Source organism: Mustela putorius, unplaced genomic scaffold (assembly GCF_011764305.1).
Source record: "Mustela putorius furo isolate JIRA1106 unplaced genomic scaffold, ASM1176430v1.1 tig00003842_pilon_pilon_pilon, whole genome shotgun sequence".
Lineage (NCBI taxonomy): Eukaryota > Metazoa > Chordata > Mammalia > Carnivora > Mustelidae > Mustela > Mustela putorius.
Genome location: NW_025421995.1, coordinates 81,276 through 102,460, shown reverse-complemented (window position 1 = coordinate 102,460; position 21,185 = coordinate 81,276). Strand labels below are relative to the sequence as shown.

Here is a 21,185-nt window from a genome sequence, read left to right as displayed (position 1 = left end):
AGGCTTTAACCCACTGAGCCACCCAGGCGCCCCTTAACCATATTATTTAAAAAAAAAATTTTTTTTAAACCATTGTATTTTTTAAAAAATTTTCATAGTTACTGAATTAGAATTTTCCTTTTAATGTTTTTCTGACTCCACAACTTTCTCCTTAATTCTATGAAGATCCCACTCAACTTTCCCAGTAGGAGGGGAGGGGTTAAGAAAAACTCATGCAAGGAGTGATCTAACATAGAGGTAAACAGACTCTCCCCTCCCGGTATCTTTAAGATGTTCCTATTTTTCGCCCCCAAAATAAATATGTAGATAGCATTTGCTATCACTGTGGACTCAATAGTATTCTAATATGGAGGTTAATCCACAGTGACCCAAGCATGAGCTTCAAGAAGAATGACTGAAAATCCTATAGCTGCTAACATTTTATTCTTACCATTTTTTTTAAAAGATTTTATTTATTTATTTCACAGACTGAGATGGCAAGTAGGCAGAGAGGCAGGCAGAGAGATGGGGGGAAGCAGGCTCCCCATGGAGCAGAGAGCCCAATGCAGGGCTCGATCCCAGGACCCTGGGATCATGACCCGAGCTGAAGGCAGAGGCTTTAACCCACTGAGCCACCCAGGTGCCCCTGTTCTTACCATTTGTATACTGAGAGCCAATTCCACTTCTAGCTTGAGAATTTACGGTCTAAAGTCTGACCTCAGAAAAGCTCTTATTAAAAGCTCTAAATGCTTATTAATACTACAGGCTTTGGGGAAGATTGGCAAATCTAACCTAAGAAGAACAGTCCTAGAATTTTGTGATTTCACATTAAATTACATTTCAGTATTTTAACACTAATGGAATAGCGTAATACTCCCAAACCTAAGACTATGGTATTCCCTTTTCATCCTAATTCTACAGGAAACATTTAATATCCTTTCATCTAGCCTATAGCTTTGGTTCTGCAGTTGGATCAGTAATAAGATGTCCTGCAATGAGTGTTTTCCCCCTTGCTTTCTGATAAGTTAAAATTTGTTTCTGAACATACTGATTCTTTGAATTACCTATTATACTTTTATGCAAAATAAGGTCTTCTGTGACCTAATAGGTAAAATCCCTAGTGTGTATTTCAATATCTGTGGTCTCTGTTTTTCCAGTGTGTATGTGTTTGCTCAGAATCACAGAAGTATGTAATTTAATAAGATCTAGAGGCTGCCCCTCATCTTGGATCACTAACAGTGGAAATCCAAGGGATTTGGCTTTCTGGAGAGAGTGAGTGTTCATAAATAAACCATTAATCGTGCCTGGCATTCACCAGCAGTCTTGACCCAGAAACCTAAGTTGTGATGAAAAAATAATTATGAGTATCACCCCCTGCCACATATAATTAATTTTTCCCCATTTTAGGGGAAAACTTTATTTTAAATATTTCATTTTTCTCATAAATGATAGATGTTTCAAAGCTGAAGTTCATTCTTTCTCTAGATCTACCATTCATTCCTTTTTAGTCTACTCCTAGCAGATTGCCTTTCTAATTATATATAGGTATTCTATATAGGTAGCCTATATAGGTAGCCAGAGTGGGTGTTTTGGTTTGGTTTGGTTTGGTTTGGTTTTGGTATTAAGAACAAAATGGAGGGGCGCCTGGGTGGCTCAATAGGTTCGCCTCTGCCTTCTATCCAGGTCATGATCTCAGGGTCATGGAATCGAGCCCTGCTTGGACTGTCTACTCAGCGGGGAGCCTGCTTCCCACCCCCCTCTTTGCCTCCTTCTCTGCCTACTTGTGATCTCTCTCTGTGTTAAATAAATAAATAATTAAGATCTTAAAAAAGAAAAAGAGAAGAAGAAGAAGAAAATAGAAACTTTCCCTGTGGAGGAAGAGAAGGAAACCAAACTCAATTTTGAATGTCTTTTTGAATTCCGTATCAGAGCTTTAGGTCTTTTGAGCTCTTCGGAGTCATGACAGATGTTAAATAGATCAGAATTATTTGGGAATCACAGAAGTAATCTTTTTTATTAACATAACCACATAGTATTAATTAAAAGATAACATGGCCTACTGATAGCTAAATATGAGGAAAATAATTTTAACAAACAGTAATACTAACAGGTTTTGCTTATTTGACCACCAAAGAGTAATGTTCTAGGGCTAGAGATTAATTTTAGAGTGAAGTTGAAGCGATCTAAACAAATGTTTAAATGCTGATTAAAGGGTTAAATAATTTACCTTCCTAGTCGTTCATTTGGTTAAGCGTCTGCCTTTGGCTCAGGTCATGATCCCGGGATCCTGGGATCTAGCCCCACATTGGTCTCCGTGCTCAGCAGTGAGTCGGCTTCTCCCTCTGCCTCTCCCTCCCCATGCACACACCCTATCTCTCTAATAAATAAGTGAAATCTTTTTTTTTTTTTTAAATTTTTTTATTTATTTGACAGATAAAGATCGCAGGTAGGCAGAGAGAGAGGAAGGGAAGGAGGCTCCCGGCCAAGCAGAGAGCCCGATGCAGGGCTCAATCAAAGGACCCTGGGATCACGACCCGAGCCGAATGCAGAGGCTGTAACCCACTGAGCCACACAGGCGCCCCTAAAATCTCTTTTTAAAAATTTTTTAAATTTTTTTATTAATGTATAATGTATTATTAGCCCCAGGGGTACAGGTCTGTGAATCGCCTGGTTTACACACTTCACAGCACTCACCGCAGCACATACCCTCCCCTATGTCCATAATCCCACCACCCTCTCCCTATCCACCTCCCCCCAGCAACCCTCAAGTTTGTTTTGTAAGATTAAGAGTCTCTTATGGTTTGTCTCCCTCCCGATCCCATCTTGTTTCATTTCTTCTTTTCCTACCCCCGAAACCTCCCCACATTGCATCTCCATTTCCTCATATCAGGGAGATCATATGATAGTTGGCTTTCTCCGATTGGCTTATTTCACTAAGCATAATACCTTCTAGTTCCATCCACGTCGTTGCAAATGGCAAGATTTCATTTCTTTTGATGGCTGCATAGTATTCCATTGTATATCTATACACCACTTCTTTATCCATTTATCTGTTAATGGACATCTGGGTTCTTTCCATAGTTTGGCTATTGTGGACATTGCTGCTGTAAACATTCGGGTGCACGTGCCCTTTTGGATCACTACATTTGTATCCTTAGGGTAAAGACCAGTAGTGCTATTGCTGGGTCATGGGGTAGCTCTATTTTCAACTTTTTGAGGAACCTCCATGCTTTTTTCCACAGTGGTTGCACCAGCTTGCATTCCCACCAACAGTGTAGGAGGGTCCCCCTTTTTCTGCATCCTTGCCAGCTTCTGTCATTTCTTGACTTGTTAATTTTAGCCATTATGACTAGTGTGAGGTGGTATCTCATTGTGGTTTTGATTTGTATTTTCCTGATGCTGAGTGATGGGGAGCACTTTTTCATGTGTCTGTTGGCCATCTGGATGTCTTCTTTGCAGAAATGTCTGTTCATGTCCTCTGCCCATTTCTTGATTGGATTATTTGTTCTATGGCTGTTGAGTTTGATAAGTTCTTTATAGATTTTGGATACTAGCCCCTTATCTGATATGTTGTTTGCAAATATCTTCTCCCATTCTGTCAGTTGTCTTTTGATTTTGTTGACTGTTTCCTTTGCTGTGCAAAAGCTTTTGATCTTGATGAAGTCCTAATAAGTTCATTTTTGCCCTTGCTTCCCTTGCCTTTGGCGATGTTCATAGGAAGGAGTTGCTGTGGCTGAGGTCGAGGAGGTTGTTGCCTGTGTTCTCCTCAAGTATTTTGATGGATTCCTGTCTCACATTGAGGTCTTTCATCCATTTTGAGTCTGTTTTCATGTGTAGTGTAAAGAAATGGTCCAGTTTTATTGTTCTGCATATGGCGGTCCAATTTTCCCAACACCATTTGTTGAAGAGACGGTCTTTTTTCCATTGGACATTCTTTCCTGCTTTGTCAAAGATTAGTTGACCATAGAGTTGAGGGTCTATTTCTGGGCTCTCTATTCTATTCCATTGATCTATGTGTCTGTTTTTGTGCCAGTACCATACTGTATTGATGATGATAGCTATGTAATAGAGCTTGAAGTCGGGAATTGTGATGCCACGAACATTGGCTTTCTTTTTCAATATTCCTTGGGCTATTTGAGGTCTTTTCTGGTTCCATATAGGGTTATTTGGTCCATTTCTTTGAAAAAAATGGATGGTATTTTGATAGGGATTGCATTAAATGTGTAGATTGCTTTAGGTAGTATAGACATTTTCACAATATTTGTTCTTCCAATCCAGGAGCATGGAACATTTTTCCATTTCTTTGTGTCTTCCTCAGTTTCTTTCATGAGTACTTTATAGTTTTCTGAGTACAGATTCTTCGCCTCTTTGGTTAGGTTTATTCCTAGGTATCTTATGGTTTTGGATGCAATTGTAAATGGGAGGAACTCCTTAATTTCTCTTTCTTCTGTCTTGTTGGTGTAAAGAAATGCAACTGATTTCTGTGCATTGATTTTATATCCTGACACTTTACTGAATTCCTGTGCTAGTTCTAGCAGATTTGGAGTGGAGTTTCCCACATATATGGGTTTTCCACATATAGGATCATATCATCTGCAAAGTGATAGTTTGACTTCTTCTTTGCCAGTTTGGATGCCTTTAATTTCTTTTTGTTGTCTGATTGCTGAGGCTAGGACTTCTAGTACTGTGTTGAATAGCAGTGGTGATAATGGACATCCCTGCCGTGTTCCTGACCTTAGGGAAAAGCTCTCAGTTTTTCTCCACTGAGAATGATATTCGTGGTGGGTTTTTCATAGCTGGCTTTGATGATATTGAGGTATGTACCCTCTCTCCCCACATTTTGAAGAGTTTTGATGAGGAAAAGGTGCTGTGCTTTGTCAAATGCTTTTTCAGCATTTATTGAGAGTATCATATGGTTTTTGTTCTTTCTTTTAGTAATGTATCACATTGATTGATTTGCGGATGTTGATTCAGCCTTGCAGCCCTAGTATAAATCCCACTTGCTTGTGGTGAATAATCCTTTTAATGTACTGTTGGATCCTATTGGCTGGCATTTTGGTGAGAATGTTCACATCTGTGTTCATCAAGGATATTGGTCTGTAATTCTCTTTTGTGATGGGATCCTTGTCTGGTTTTGGGATCAAGGTAATGCTGGCCTCATAAAATGAGTTTCATTTTCCTTCCATTTCTATTTTTTGGAACAGTTTCAGGGGAATAATTATTAATTCTTCTTTAAATGTTTGGTAGAATTCCCCTGGGAAGCTGTCTGGCCCTGGGCTCTTGTTTGTTGGGAGAGTTTTGATGACTGCTTCAGTCTCCTTACTGGTTATGGGTCTGTTCAGGTTTTCTATTTCTTCCTGGTTCAGTTTTGGTAGTTTATATGTCTCTAGGAATGCATCCATTTCTTCCAGATTGTCAAATTTGCTGGCATAGAGTTCCTCGTAGTATGTTCTTATAATTGTTTGCACTTCTTTGGTGTTGGCTGTGATCTCTCCTCTTTCATTCATGATTTTATTTATTTGGATCATTTCTCTTTTCTTTTTGATAAGTTTGGCCAGGGGCTTATCAATCCTATTAATTCTTTCCAAGAACCAGCCTAGTTTTGTTGATTTGTTCTATTGTGGTTTTTTTGGTTTCTATTTCATTGATTTCTTCTCTGATCTTTATGATTTCTCTTCTCCTGCTGGGCTTAGGGTTTCTTTCTTGTTCTTTCTCCAGCTCCTTTAGGTGTAGGGTTAGGTTGTGTATTTGAGATCTTTCTTGTTTCTTGAGAAAGGCTTGTATCATTATATATTTTCCTCTCAGGAACACCTTTGCTGTGTCCCATAGATTTTGAACTATTGTGTTTTCATTATCATTTTTTTCCATGAATTTTTTCAATTCTTCTTTAACTTCCTGGTTGACCCATTCATTCTTTAGAAGGATGCTCTTTGGTCTCCATGTATTTGGGTTCTTTCCAAATTTCCTCTTGTGATTGAGTTCTGGCTTCAGAGCATTGTGGTCTAAAAATATGCATGGAATTATCCCAATCTTTTGGTACCAGTTGAGACCTGATTTATGACCCAGGATGTGATTTATTCTGGAGAATGTTCCATGTGCACTAGAGAAGAATGTGTATTCTGTTGCTTTGGGATGCAGTGTTCTGAATATATCTGTGATGTCCACTTGGTCCAGTGTGTCATTTAAGGCCTTTATTTCCTTGTTGATCTTTTGCTTGGATGATCTCTCCATTTCAGTGAGGGGAGTGTTAAAGTTCCCTGCTATTACTGTATTATTATTGATGTGTTTCTTTGATTTTGTTATTAATTGGTTTATATAGTTGGCTGCTCCCATGTTAGGGGCATAGATATTTAAAATTGTTAGCTCTTCTTGTTAGACACACCCTTTGAGTATGATATAGTGTCCTTCCTCCTCTCTTATTATAGTCTTTGGCTTAAAATCTAATTGATCTGATATAAGGATTGCCACCCCAGCTTTCTTTTGATGTCCATTAGCATGGTAAATTGTTTTAATTTTAATTTAACTTTTTAAATTTTAATTTAGCTTTTAATCTGGAGGTGTCTTTGGGTCTAAAATGAGTTTCTTGTAGACAGCATATTGATGGGTTTTGTTTTTGTTTTTTTTTTATCTATTCTGATACCCTATGTCTTTTGATTGGGGCATTTCGCCCATTTACATCCAGGTTAACTATTGAGAGATAGGAATTTAGTGCCATTGTATTGCCTGTAAGATGACTATTATTGTATATTATCTCTGCTCCTTGCTGATCTACTACTTTTATTCTCTCTCTTTGCTTAGAGGACCCCTTTCAATATTTCCTGTAGAGCTGGTTTGGTGATTGCAAATTCTTTCCATTTTTGTTTGTCCTGGAACTTTTTATCTCTTCTTCTATTTTCAGTGATAGCCTAGCTGGATATAGTATTCTTGGCTGCTCTGAATATAACATGGCAGTTCTTTCTGGCCTGCCAGGTCTCTGTGGATAAGTCTTCTGCCAAGCTAATATTTTTACCATTGTATGTTACAGACTTCTTGTCCCGAGTTGCTTTCAGGATTTTTCTCTTTGTTGCTAAGACTTGTAAATTTTACTGTTAGATGACGGGGTGTGGATCTATTCTTATTGATTTTGAGAGGGGTTCTCTGCGCCTCCTGGATTTTGATGCTGTTCCCTTTGCCATATTAAGGAAATTCTCTACAATAATTCTCTCCAGTATACTTCTGCTCCCCTCTCTCTTTCTTCTTCTTCTGGAATCCCAATTACTCTAATGTTTCATCGTGGCCCAGTAGTTGTTTATCTCTCTTTTGCTCAGCTTCTTTATTCTCTGTTATTTCGTCTTCTATATCACTAATTCTTTCTTCTGCCTCATTTATCCTTGCTTTAAGAGCCTCCATTTTTTATTGCACCTCATTAATAGTTTTTTTTTTTTTATTTCAACTTGGTTAGATTTTAGTTCTTTTATTTCTCAAGAAAGGGCTTTTATTTCTCCAGACAGTGTTTCTCTGATATCTTCCATGCCTTTTTCGTGCCTGGCTTGCACCTGGAGAATTGTCATTCTGAACTCTAGATCTGACATATTACCAGTGACCATATTGATTAGGTCCCTAATCTTCAGTACTGCCTCTTGTTCCTTTTTTTGTGGTGAGTTTTTCCACCTTGTCATTTTATCCAGATAAGAATAGATGAAGGAGCAAATAAAATACTAAAAGGGTGGCAAAGACCTCAGGAAAAGGTGCTTTAACCAAATCAGAAGAGACCCCAAGTCGTGTGGGGAAGAAAGGGGGTAAAAAGAAGTTCAGGGAAAAAAAATTTAAAGAAGAGTACAAATAAAAAATATAAAAAAGAAAATATATATTTTAGACTGGTGAATAGAACAGAGTCACCCACTTAATTTTGTGAGTATCTTGATCTCTTAGAAGAAACTACCTCCCCAATTTTAAAGAATTAAAAACATATAGGGGTAAACATGATGAAGGGATGGGATATGATTATAAAGATGAAAATTTTTTTTAATTTCTAAAAAAGGAGTTGATAAGATAAGTTGGTTGGGAGAATAAAGAAAAAGAAATTGAAGGGAATTTGCTCAGGCTGGAGACTCGAACAGAGCCCTGTGCTAGATTTACAGTATATTTGATCTATTAGAAGAAGTTGTATCCCAAATTATTTTAGAAGAAAAAACCCTATGTGTATACAAAAGATAAAGTTAGATACAATGAAGGATAAAATATGACTATAATAATGAAGTTTCAAAAAAGATTTTTTTTAATGAGAGGTATTGTTAAGATAAATTAGTTAAAAACATTAAAAGAGGAAAGAGTAAAAAAAATTTAGCATAAGAAAAAAAATTAATTAACTTTGCAAGATTAAAGAATCATGGGGTGAAAGCCATGAATCCCATGCTTCTCTTTCTCTTCCTCTGGAATTCCGCTGTTCTCCTTGGTAAGTGAACTTGGTCTTGGCTGGATTTTTTGCTGATCTTCTTGGGTAGGGGCCTGTTGTAGTGATTTACAAGTATCTTTGCCCATGGAGGAATTGTACCACCCTTACCAGGGGCCAGGCTAAGTAATCTGCTCAGGTTCGTTTTCGGGAGCTTTTGTTCCCTGAACGCTTTCTGTAGAGTTCCAGAGGACGGGAATGAAAATAGCGGCCTCCCATTCTCCAGCCTGAAGGACCCAAGAGCTCAGGGGCCCACTCCTCAGTGCGCCCTTGGAGAAAAGCGCTCATTCACTCTCGTCTCCCTGGCCTCTGGTTGCACTCCTAGCTCACCCAGCCTGTGACCAAGTGTCTATGTCTCTGGCACACAGCCCTGCCTGGAGTCTCCAAACCCCATAGAACCCTGCACTCTTCCAGGGGGTTCTCCGCGGATCTTGTGGGGTCCCTGCTCACTTAAGGTAACCCCGAGTTGAGAGCTCACTCCTTGGCTCCATCTCTGTAGCTGGCTTCCCTGCTCTAATACCTGGGAGCACTGCGATACTCAGACCCCCCCGATCCTTCTGTGACCCCGTGGGACCTGTCCTCGCATGGGCTTCACCCCGGCTTAGCCTCTGAAGCGATGTCCCTCAATGGGGCAGACTTTTAAAAGTTCTGATTTTGTGCTCCATTGCTCTGCCACTTGCCAGGAGCTGGCCCCTCCCTCTGCAGTCTATCTTCCTATCACTTTGGATTCACTTCTCCACTGGTCCTACCTTTCAGAAAGTGGTCGATTTTCTGTTTCTAGAGTTACTGCTCTTCTCTTCCATCTCCTGTTGGATTTTTAGGTGTTTGGAATGGTTTAATAAGCCATCTAAGCTGATCTCCTGCTACCTAATGTCTCAGCCTGCTACTTCTCCACCATCTTGACTCATCTCCAATAAATAAAGTCTTTAAAAATAAAAGTTTGTACTTAAATTTTGTGACCAGTGGATTACTAAAAAGTTTTCCCATTGAATATATAATCTGTGTTTCTAACTTCAGTTTTCATTTAGTTTTGTGTCTAGAGCATATTTATAATTTATATGTAAAACAGTGAATCATTGTGTTTTAAAGGAAACTTTAAGAAAAATAAATATTATGTAATGTCTTCCGGAATAAGTATAACTTCGGAAGTATTTCAGAATGGTTATTTTGTGGTGGCCTAGGAAAAAGTAAAATGATAGTGGAACCGTAAATTCAAGGGTAGTTCTTCCTGGATTAGGTTTACTTTAGTTAATCCAAAACATGGCTGCCTTTCAACCCCCAGAGTATTCACATTATTTTGCTCCAACAACATATTTTTATAGGTAAACCCTAATTTATACCTTGTCTACCTCATACGTTATTATGACCTTGGTTTACTTTGCATTCCAAGCATGTCTTTCACTAGAGTTTAAAACCTAAAAAATGTATTCATGTCAGGAAAACTAACTACTGTAAGCCCATGTTTAAATATTATTAATTTCCTTAAATTAGAAGATTCTTTTAGGATCTACTCTAAATTTCCTTTTCAACTTAGCACCTACATTTGAAATAGATAATATTTTTGTCTTCCCAAGGAGTACATTTAAATTCCTTTTAAGACAGGTAAATATACCTTTACTAAAGGATTGAAGCTCAGATAAATAGCTTTTTGTCACTCATTTCTAGTAAGCTGCATTGTCCTGTGATTTATAAAAGAATTATTTTAAAGTTAGGAGAATGTCATCTATTACCTGGTACAGGGTATAATGTAGGCTGACCAAGTAGTCAGAAAGTGAGTTGGAATTGCTTGCACCCAGAGTAATTCTGTGAGTGTTCTTTATTCCAAAGATGAAGCCTTATACTGAAAATACCATTTTGGTCTTTTTATATATAGTCACATCAGTATAACTTCCTTGTACTTGGAAAATTACACCCGATGTTTGACATGGTTGATGCAATTCTGTCCTACTGTAGATAAAATTTGGGTTGTACATACATGACTGAGTTGCCTAAAGAGTGTTAATTTAGGTAGTAACCCAGTGTTTCTAAATGAAAAATTTTTACTAGACTATTGTTTAATTGTTTAATAGACTATTGTTTAGAGAAGTTTTAGATTTATAGCAAAACAAGAGGAAGGTACAGAGATTTCTGGTATACTTCCTGCCCCTACACATGCATAGCTTCCTCCATCATCAATATCCCCCAACATAATGATATGTTTGTTATACTCAGTGAGCCTACAGTGATCCATCATTATCACCCTAAGTTCATAGTTTACATTAGGGTTCACTTTTGATGTGTTCTACATTCTGCGGGTTTGGACAAATTTATGACAGGTGCCCACTTTTTTTTTTTTTTAAAGAGATTTTATTTACTTTTTTGCCAGAGTGAGAGCACACAAGTAGACAGGATAGAAGGCAGAGGGAGAGGGAGAAGTAGGCTTCTCGCTGTGCAGGGATCCTGGTGTGGGGTTCCCTCCCAGGACCTGGAATCATGACCTGAGTCAAAGGTAGACGCTTAACCAACTCAGCCACCCTGGCGCCCGAGGTGTCCACCTTTATAGTGGACATATATCATGCAGAATAATTTTATTGCCCTAAAAATCTTCTGTACTCTGTTTTACGCATGCCTCCCTCTCCCCAACCCTGGATAACCACTGATCTTTTTTATTGTCCCCATAGTTTTGCTTTTCCAGAATGTCATTTAGTTGATATCCTGCAGTATGTGTGCTTACTTTTCCTTTCCCCCTCCTGGAAGCATGAGAGGATTTTTCTCTAGTTTTTACTGTGAGAACCTGGTAGAACTATGAGAGATAAACTCACAAAGGTGTGAGGGCTAGGTCATCTAGTGGTTTTTAACTCAGATTTGTCCCACTGAGCATCCAGCAATTCATCAGTTATAGTTCAAGTTTTTACTCAATACTGCTTCCTGCTGAAGTTTCCACTTACGGGTTTCTACTCCATTAACTTATGATCCTCTCTCTCTCGGAGCACTGGTTTATGACTGTCACCTCGATTTTCTGGTCTAAGAACGAGATCTAAGAAGAGTTGTTGACTTTTGGTTTTTTTCAGCATTTTACTTGTCAGGATGGAGTAGCAACTTACAAGCTCTTTACAAGATGGACCAGAAACTGGAAGTTAGATCTATTTTTTTACATCATTTTCTCCCATCCAAGTTCTAACCAGGCCCAACCCTGCTTAGATTTCAAGATCAGATGAGATCAGGCACGTTCAGGGTGGTATTGTTTGTGGCATTGCTGAAAAACCAAAACCAAGGATATTTGTACTGTTAGACCTTTTAGCGGGGGAGTAATGGCTTAATGGCATTATTTTATAGACTCAGAGCAAAGCAACACCAAACTCTTCAGTATTCAGATGATTGTAAAGTAAATAAAAATGATAAATTGTCTTATCAGTTAATCTAACTTTTTGAAAACCATAGGTGCTGGTGGATAATTGGCTGACCTACAAAATACCACATAAAGCATAAAATACATAAGGCACCTTCTTAGAAATTTGCTGATAATAAAAGTAAATGGTCCTTAGGGCACCTGGCTGTCTCAGCCAGAAGAGCATGTGACTCTTGATCTCAGGGTCATGATTGAGCCCCACACTGGGGGTTGAGGTTACTTAAATAAATAAATAAACTTAAGGGAAAAATGGCAAATGGTTCTTTAGTACAATAACTCTTTGGTAAATGAATTCATTATCCCACAACTAATTTTGCTATTTAAAAAAAATGAAAATTGTTTTTTTAATTATAGGATGTTAAGCATGAAGACTATATTGACCATCAGAAGGATAAAGTTGCTTTAACTCTGGCTCGTCTAGCCCGCCATGTTGAAGTGGAGAAACAGCAAAAGGAAGAGAAGAATAGAGCATTCAGGGTATGTGGTTATTTTAATTGGTGCTTTACCAAATCATGGAATTGCTTATAATAAAACTGTAACAAATTTGTCATCAAAAAATGAATCCAAGTTCAGCATGGACTCTGGATACCTCATCACTTTAGTACTTCATGATATTTTTTGTATCTCTGTCTTTAGTTTGTTAGAGTCTAATCATATATGTATATAGGAGAAAAAATAGAATTGAGTGGACTTTATTTTGGGGAATTAAAAATCATGGGATTTCTTTATAGCAGGGTTTCTGGTTTCCGTATCACAAGAGTTTATTGGTGCTTTTGTAGACATAAGCTGTTAAATGGTCATTTTCTACCAAATAGAATGAGACCACTTTCTCAAACTTCAGCCTGCTCCTTCAGATTAACCTGTTACTAAAAGGAAGAAATTTTAATCAGGTTTGTAGAAGAGCTGCTATGTGGAAAATGAAGGCTAATTTAGAATCTCTGATGATATAAATCTTTTTCTTCACTTGCTTTAGAAGGCCGCAGACCAGTTAGTTACTTAAAGAATCTCTTAGTACTGGGGCATCTGGCTGGCTCAGTCGGTGGAACATGTGGCTCTTGACCTGGGGGTTGTGAGTTTGAGCCCCATGGTGGGGCTAAAGCTTACTTAAAAAATTTTTTTTAAAATAAAATAAAAATGAAAACGCAATATCCCTCATTATTGACAGAGTAGAAAGTTGATGAGTTGGGTAAATTAAGCTTCATCCTAGGAGGTTTGTGTTTGTTTGTTTTTTTAATTTTATTTATTTATTTGACAGAGATCACAAGTAGGCAGAGAGGCAGTCAGAGAGAGAAAAAGAGGGAAGCAGCCTCCCTGCTGAGCAGAGAGCCCGATGCTGGGCTCGATCCCAGGACCCTGGGATCATGACCCGAGTTGAAGGCAGAGGCTTTAACCCACTGAGCCACCCAGGCACCCCTCATCCTAGGAGTTTAAAAATGGAAATTGAGTGGTGCCTGGCTGACTTACTCAGTAGAGCATGCCAATGTTAATCTTAGGCTCCTGAGATCAAGCTTCACATTTGGTGTAAAGCTTGAAAAAAAAAAATTGAAATTGAAATTGGCTCTGCCAGCAGCTGTTTGGATTTTATCAGGTCCTTATCTTTTATAGACTTTGGGTTTTAATCTGTAAAGGGACAGAGTTGGAGATGATCTTCCAAGTTAAGTACTATGATTTTTTAATTTTAACATCTCTGTTTTGATTCCTTGCCCATTGGTTATCATAGAGGAGTTTATATATTTCTGTAGCCTCTGCTTTAGTATCTCCTAATCCTGTATAAAATAAACAAATATTCTTTACATTTAGAATTAGATTCGTTTGGGGACTTTATAATGTAATACCAATTAAATGAGAACATAGTATTCTAGTTGTATGTTTAAAATGCTTAATGCATAAAGATACAAAAAATAGGATTATTTCTTTATTGGTAGAGATACTATTCAATTTTAAGGATGATTCTTTCCCCAAACTATGTTAAGTGTTTTGTTTATGAGGAAAATCTCTTTGAGAGAGGGATGGTTCACAAGCTGTCCTTTTACACAGATTTCCTGAATGATGCTAGCTTCTTTTTCCAGGCGGTGTTCCACATAGATAATAAAACATCTGTAGTGAGTTCAGATAAGAAAGCATCTTACAGGCACTGTGGTAACTGGGGCTTTTCTCAGGGTGGTTTCACTTCCCCCATGTAAGTGCTCATTCATTCTAGTAATGACTTTATCTCAGCATTGAAGAAAGTTTTTTGAAATTCTGAAAATCTTGTTTAACCAATTGTAAAGAATAAATATATATCTAGATTTCACTAGGGAAAAACCAACTAATAGATATCTTAGTTTATTGCTTGCTATCTATTCATGATTTTTTAAAATTTGGTTTCCTGTATGGATAACTTGTTTTTAAAAACTAGATGACAGAAAAGAAAAATGAAACAAACTATCCAGAAAGGAAGATAATGAAACTAAAGTAAAAATGATTGTTGAGGAATTCTAATGGCTGATGACTCTGACTAAAACTGGATAGTAGAAAATATATTCCAACTATTCTTGGGCCTTTTGAATTATTGATGTATTACTGTTAAGGTGAATTTTGTATCTTTTGTGATGGAGTGGTTTTAATGAAAGAAAGAAAATTTATTAAAATCTTCATTGGATATGGGGCACCTGCCTGACTAGTCAGTAGAGCATGCGACTCTTGATCTCAGGGTCATGAGTTCAAGCCCCATGTTGGATACAGAACCTACTTAAAATTAAATAAACAACAACAAAAGCCCTCTTCTCTGGATAAATCACTTTCAGAGATAATGTTGTGTTGGCTAGTTAGTTGACCAGCTACCAGCTTTGCTCATTGATAACTCTAGGAGTTAGATAACTCTAGGAGTTAAGATGACTTGCAAGAAGGGTTATATACCTCACATTTGTGGAAGAAGCTTCGTGTAACAAAGGAAAAGGGTGGCTAATTTGGGGATGACTTCAACCAATAAGTGTTTTTTTGAGCATTGACTATTATGGGCACAGAGTTCAAATTCTGTTGTAAAAATGCCAGAGAACATTTTTAAAAACCTGTTTATTGGGGCACCTGTGTGGCTCAGTAGGTTAAGCCGCTTCCTTCAGGTCAGGTCATGATCCCAGGGTCCTGGGATCGAGCCCTACATCAGGCTCCCTGCTCAGCGGAGAGCCTGCTTCTTCCTCTCCCTCTGCCTGCTGCTCTGCCTACTTGTACTCTCTATCTCTGTGTCAAATAAATAAAAACCTAAAAAAAAACAACAAACAAACAAACTTTATTATTTTTTATTTTTTTTTTTAAGATTTTATTTATTTATCAGAGAGGGGGGGGGGAGAGAGAGCAAGCACAGGCAGAGAGAATGGCAGGCAGAGGCAGAGGGAGAAGCAGGCTCCCTGCTGAGCAAGGAGCCCGATGTGGTACTCCATCCCAGGACGCTGGGATCATGACCTGAGCCGAAGGCAACTGCTTAACCAACTGAGCCACCCAGGCATCCCACAAACTTTATTTTTAATTTTTGGAAGTTCTTTAAAATAAATAAGCTATTAGCTGGCATGGAGTAGTATTTGATCTTAATTATATTAATTTAAGATTTTTTATTGCGGGAGCCTGGATGGCTTAGTTGTTAAGCTCAGGTCATGATTCCAGGGTCCCGGACCAAGCCCCACATCAGGCTCCCTGCTTGGTGGGGAGCCTGCTTCTCCCTTTCCCACTCCTGCTTTTGTTCCCACTCTCACTGTCTCTCACAAAGAGATAAATAAAATCTTTTTTTAAAAAAATTTTTTATTGTGATAGATTTTGTAAGTAACTTTGATAAGTGGTTTAATTTTGTACATTAGAAAATGTTCTTTAGAGTCTACCAGATTCTTGTCATATTGCTTTCTTTGGATAAACTAGCTTTGTTCTCCAAACATGTAATTTGGAACACTACTGTACAATGTGCTTTGAATAAAAAAAGTATTTGATGATTTGTGAGATACTGCATATTTATTATATGCACATTAACACTCCAAGGCTTTCAAAGTCCTGCACTAAAGGAACTTTTAAAATTTTGTATTAAAACCAGTATTTATATACTTAATTTGGTTATAGAGAATTTTTAAAATATATATAATGCTTGTTAACATTTTTGAGAATGAGTATTCTATGGCTGTACTTTGAACAATATTGTGTAGATTTATTTCGGTTTGAAATCTTGAATCTCCCTGTTCCCCTCCTTACCATTTCTAATAGAAGACCCTGTTGTATTGCTAACTAGGCCATTCATTATTCTGGCCTATATCTTGTAAATCTAGAATTTGTGACTGTGATTTCTTTTAAGAACAAAATCTTGTTAAGGTGCAATAAGGTGTACTGGTTAAGTGCATGGATTCTAGAATTAAGTTGTGAGAGTCTAAATCTTGACATTTTTATATATCCTGAGACAATTTATTTGACTTTTCTGTACCTCAGTTTTACCATCCTAAAATGCAAACAATAATAGTATCTATTTCATAGAGTTATTGTGAGAATGAAATCTAAAATGGTTTTAGAATCATGTCTGGCACGGGGTAAGTGGTTAATAAGTATTAATTGTTAGATACAACATGATTAGAGATTATGCAAATAGATTTATAAATAATGTATAGAAGAACTTAAAGACTAACCGTCTAAAGCATAAGTCTAGTTTCAAGGTTGGCATTGGCCTACTGGCTCTTTTTGTAAATAAAATTTTATTGGAACATAGCAATGCCCATTTGTTTACATGTTATCTGTGGCTGCTTTCAGGCAGAGTTGAGTAGTTGCAGTAGAGTTGAGCTGCAAAACCTAAAATATTTACTGACTGACCCTTTATGGAAAAAGTTGTCCAACCCTAGATTTAGATGGTGATAAATGCTTTATACCAGCCCATAGTAAGTACTAATGAAATCTGCTCTTATTAATACTATTCACTGAACAAATATTTAATAGGCTTCTGTATACTTCATACTGTATGTGGAAACTTTGAAAAGGATGTATAAAAGTTTAAAAATGAAAATCATCATTCATATTTTTATTCCCAGAGATAATCATTGATGTTTTTTGTATTTTCAGCCTTTGTTCCCTCTCTGCAGATAGAGTCACATGTAGCTTGAAATAAATCTTTACTTATATTTGGCCTCATTTGTTTATTACTATTTGGTGACCTACTTGATACAAAAAATTTATTTCTGCTTCACTGAAAGTTTGGTTAGTGTTTCTAATTGACTTCATGAAATGTATATGCCATAATTAAACAGTACCCCATTATTGGAGATGTAGTTATAGTGAACTTTGTGCAAATATAGATTACATTGGGATTAACATTTCAGAGTATGAACTTTTGTTTTGACTTATCTATTTGGGATAGATGTCTAGATGTGGAGTTACAGGCATAAAGGATAATCAATATTTTCTGATCACTGATGTGTTAAAATTCTTTTCTCAAGGAAACCAGGTTAGTAATCATAGGTTAATTGATTTTCTTCTTAATACCTTCAGGAAAAAATCGACTTTCAGCATGCTCATGGGTTACAAGAATTGGAATTTATTCGAGGACATTCTGATACAGAAGCAGCAAGACTGTGTGTGGACCAGTGGCTAAAAATGCCAGGTACTCTTTAGAGATGAGAGTGGAACACTAAGGTTACTGAGCTTCTCTAAAGCCTTAAGGGGTTACATCTGTATTATCCAGTTGCTAATAAGTATATAAAGTATTAAAATTTAGTTTCAGTGATACTTAGTAATGGCCTACTTTATCAGTTGTCTTCCCACATTGACAGAAGTATATTTTAAATATAATAGGTCATCCTTAATGACCTATAATCATCCTTGATAACCTTGTTAGATGTTGCTCATTAATTTATTCATGTTATTTCATAGTTATTACATGAAATAGTGCATGTGTCTTTGGGTTTCTTTTCGGTCAGGAAAGTTGCTCTAATGAAATGGAATTTAAGCTGAGATCTAAAGGATTGGTGTTTACTTATTTATCAGTATAGTCAGTGTAGATATTTGATAAGGACATGTCCACATGGAGGTGTCTAAAGCATTGGGTAGCTTCTTCACTGACTCTGCAGACCTGAGATTCCCAGAGTCACTATGGAACATTTTCCCCCCACCAGGTAATTTGTTGGAATTTTTTTGTTGTTTTTGGAATTTTTAAGAGCCAATAGGACACTCCTACCATGGCAACTTTTCTTGCCTTTCTTGTACAAGAAAGAAACACTGAGCATTTAAAAGGCTTAGGATATCCATAGAAGCCTTAACTGTGGATTTAATCCAGCAGAACATTTAATTGCAAAAAGTCATTAGAATTATCTGCCGAAGTGTTGCTGAACTTGAATAGATAGCTTGTTGTTTTAAAGCTAGTTTTCAGGGGCGCGTGGATAGCTCTGTTGGTTAAAGCATCTGACTTTTGATTTCAGTTCAGGTCTGAGTCCCAGGATCAAGTTCTGTATCAGGCTCCATGCTCAGCAGGAAGTCGGCTTGAGGATTCTCTCTCCCTCTGCCCCTCCCCCAACTTGTATTCTCTCTCTCGCAAATGAATAAGTAAATCTTTAAAAATAAAGTTTTCAGGGGCACCTGGGTGGCTCAGTGGGTTAAGCCTCTGCCTTCAGCTCAGGTCATGATCCCAGAGTTCTGGGATCGAGCCCCACATCAGGCTCCCTGATTAGTAGGAAGCCTGCTTCTCCCTCTCCCACTGTCCATGCTTGTGTTTCCTCTCTCACTGTGCCTCTCTCTGTCAAATAAATAAAATCTTTAAATAAAGAAATAAAGTTTTCAGAGGGCTTTTCTTTGAGTCTAATTACCACTGATAAGATAATTCCAAAGTTCTGTGACAATCCCATTATGTTGGATTAATGGGTTTGTATGTCTCTGCAGTCAGACTGCATACTCTGTGGAGACAGAGACCAAGGTTTTTTAATCCTTTTTTTGTGTAAATACCCAAGAAGAGGGCTCAGCTTAGAGATACTCAAATGTTTGAATATTACCCAAGATGGGCTATAAACATTTATGTATGAACACAGAAAAGAAGCCTAGAACTTGGGTTCCAAATGTAACTGTCATTCAACTAATCAAAAGAATCGTTTGGCATTCGAGATCTACTTTAGCAAAAGGTACTTAGAAATTATGGTAAATGGTTTTGTCTCCTTGGGTGTTCTTGTTAAGGATCATATTTAAAAGAAAACTCCCTCTTGAGATGCCTTCTGTTCTCAGTAGAAGTTAATGACTTAATTCAGCTGCATCAGAATCACATAGGAGCTTTTAAATACATACCTGGGCCTCATCTCCAGGAATAATTCTAGGTTATCTGTAGTTTTGGGAAGATTCCTAGGTAATTTTGATAGGAAAATGGAATAGAATTGTAAGACTTTATGAGCTCTAAGATCTCTTCTACAAATAGTTTATCTCATATGACTCTAATACCTTCAAGTCCTGTCTAGACCCCTTAGGCCTGATCCTTGGCCTCCAGATTGGCAAAGTATTTTAATCACTGTAAAATGAAGTCATGAGCATCTGTTTTGAGTTATCTGGTCAAGTCGGAACAAATGACTCATTTAGCTAGTCTTCATGATTTTTTTTTTTAGTATTATTATTTTTATTTGAGAGGGAGGGAAGGGGCACAGAGGGAGAGTGAGAGGGAGAAGCAGACTCCCTGCTGAGCAGGGAGCCCCTTGCAGGACTCTGTCCTAGCTTGAGCCTCTGAGATCGTGACCTGAGCCAAAGGCAGATGCTTAACCAACTGAGCCACCCCAAGAATCTTTATGATTCTTGACAAAACCTGGTATTTCATGTATCTTCAGGACACACCTGATTCGTTGGTGGCTAATAAGCTTGAGCCTGGAGTTAAGGTGTCTAGTATGCTCTTTTTTTGTGATTTAGTTTTTTGCTTGTTCCCTGCAACAGCACTATAAAACTGAACTTTAGGATCTATTGCTAGAATAGCTGCTTTAGCATTGGGCTATATTTGGTATGGTTCTATTCCATAAATTAGTTTTAGAGAGTGCTGGGATGTTTGAATAAGGTATAGCTGGGGAAACAGAGATGAGCCATTGTTCTCTTCAGTTATAAAAAGTGAGGTTCTACTTCTAAGTAGCATTAAGGGACTTTTTAAATCTATCCAGTATTGTGACTCAGCTCTTTGGTTAGAAGAACTTTATAATTATGCTACTGAAATTTATCTTTTTTTTTTTTTAAGATTATTTATTTATTTATTTGATAGAGATAGAAAGATCCTAAGTAGGCAGCAGAGAGAGAACCTGATGCGGAGCTCCATCCCAGGACCCTGAGATCATGACCTGAACCAAAGCAGAGGCTTAACTCACTGAGCCACCCAGGCACTCCTGAAATTCATCTTTTGTAGACCTTTATAGTTAGGCCAGTTTGCATACATTTGAATATTTAGTAACTTAAAAACAACACTCTCTATACTATTTAAGGAAAAGGGCTATTTAAATCTCTGTAGTTTGCCTTTCCATGGAAAAAGGTTATTTTCTTTCATTTGATTGTTTTCTCCAATTTTATTTTTATCTAGAGCCTTTATTTGGCTAAATAAAAGTCTTAATGGGCAATAGCTAGAATGTAAATGAACAATAAAGAAATTTTCATTATTCTGACTACATTAAAAAATTAAGGACAAAAAAAGGTGTATTGTCATTTAATGCCTCTTTAAGATTAAAATGTGATTAATGTGGGGCTCCTGGGTGGCTCAATGGGTTAAAGCATCTGCCTTCAGTTCAGGTCATGATCCCAGGGTCCTGGGTTGGAGCCCCACATCCAGCTCTCTGCTCAGCAGGGAGCTTGCTTCCCCCGCCTGCCTCTCTGCCTACTTGTGATCTCTGTCTGTCAAATAAATAAATAAAATCTTTAAAAAATATGTTTAATGCTATGCTGTTCATTGTTTGTTGGCAGAACATATTTATTAGCATTTTGGCAGCTTTTAATGGTGGGCTTTTCCACCCCCAGCCTAGAACTAAAATGGCAGAAAAATAGCTAAAACCTTAAATTTATATAATAACCATTTGAAGATCTTAAAATTAGATGATGTTAAAAGAATAATGATCCATCCTATTGAAATCCTTAGGGGCTTTGTAGAAACTGCCATAAAGATAAATACCCAGTTTTCTGTTGTATGAAATATTCAAGGCATTGAAACAATCTACAAGAAGTAATAATAATACAGTGGAGTCAGTAATCAAACTGTCTGTATGTAACTGCCTGATAAACAGTCAGAATCCTGGCAGTTTTACATTTCATGGTTTATATAATGTAATCCTAAATTTTCCATCATATATCATGCATTAGGAGTTTCCCTGGAACAAAATTTGGCCAGAGTTGTGTCACTGTAAGATGAAGACTATAAAGAAATAAAGGGGATGAAGAATGGACCAGGAT

General features: G+C 37.4%; 1 protein-coding gene across 5 annotated transcripts in view; it reads left to right on the top strand.

Annotated features, from left to right (window-relative positions):
* ZNF451 (zinc finger protein 451) overlaps positions 1 to 21,185 on the top strand; it is a 92,983-nt gene that overhangs the window by 26,710 nt on the left and 45,088 nt on the right. For all 5 annotated transcript variants that reach the window (XM_013045879.2, XM_004772390.3, XM_013045881.2 and 2 more), the window contains 2 exons: positions 12,153 to 12,275; positions 17,289 to 17,400. In XM_013045879.2, the coding sequence (XP_012901333.1) occupies positions 12,153 to 12,275; positions 17,289 to 17,400 (235 nt within the window). The remainder of the gene's footprint in view (positions 1 to 12,152; positions 12,276 to 17,288; positions 17,401 to 21,185) is intronic.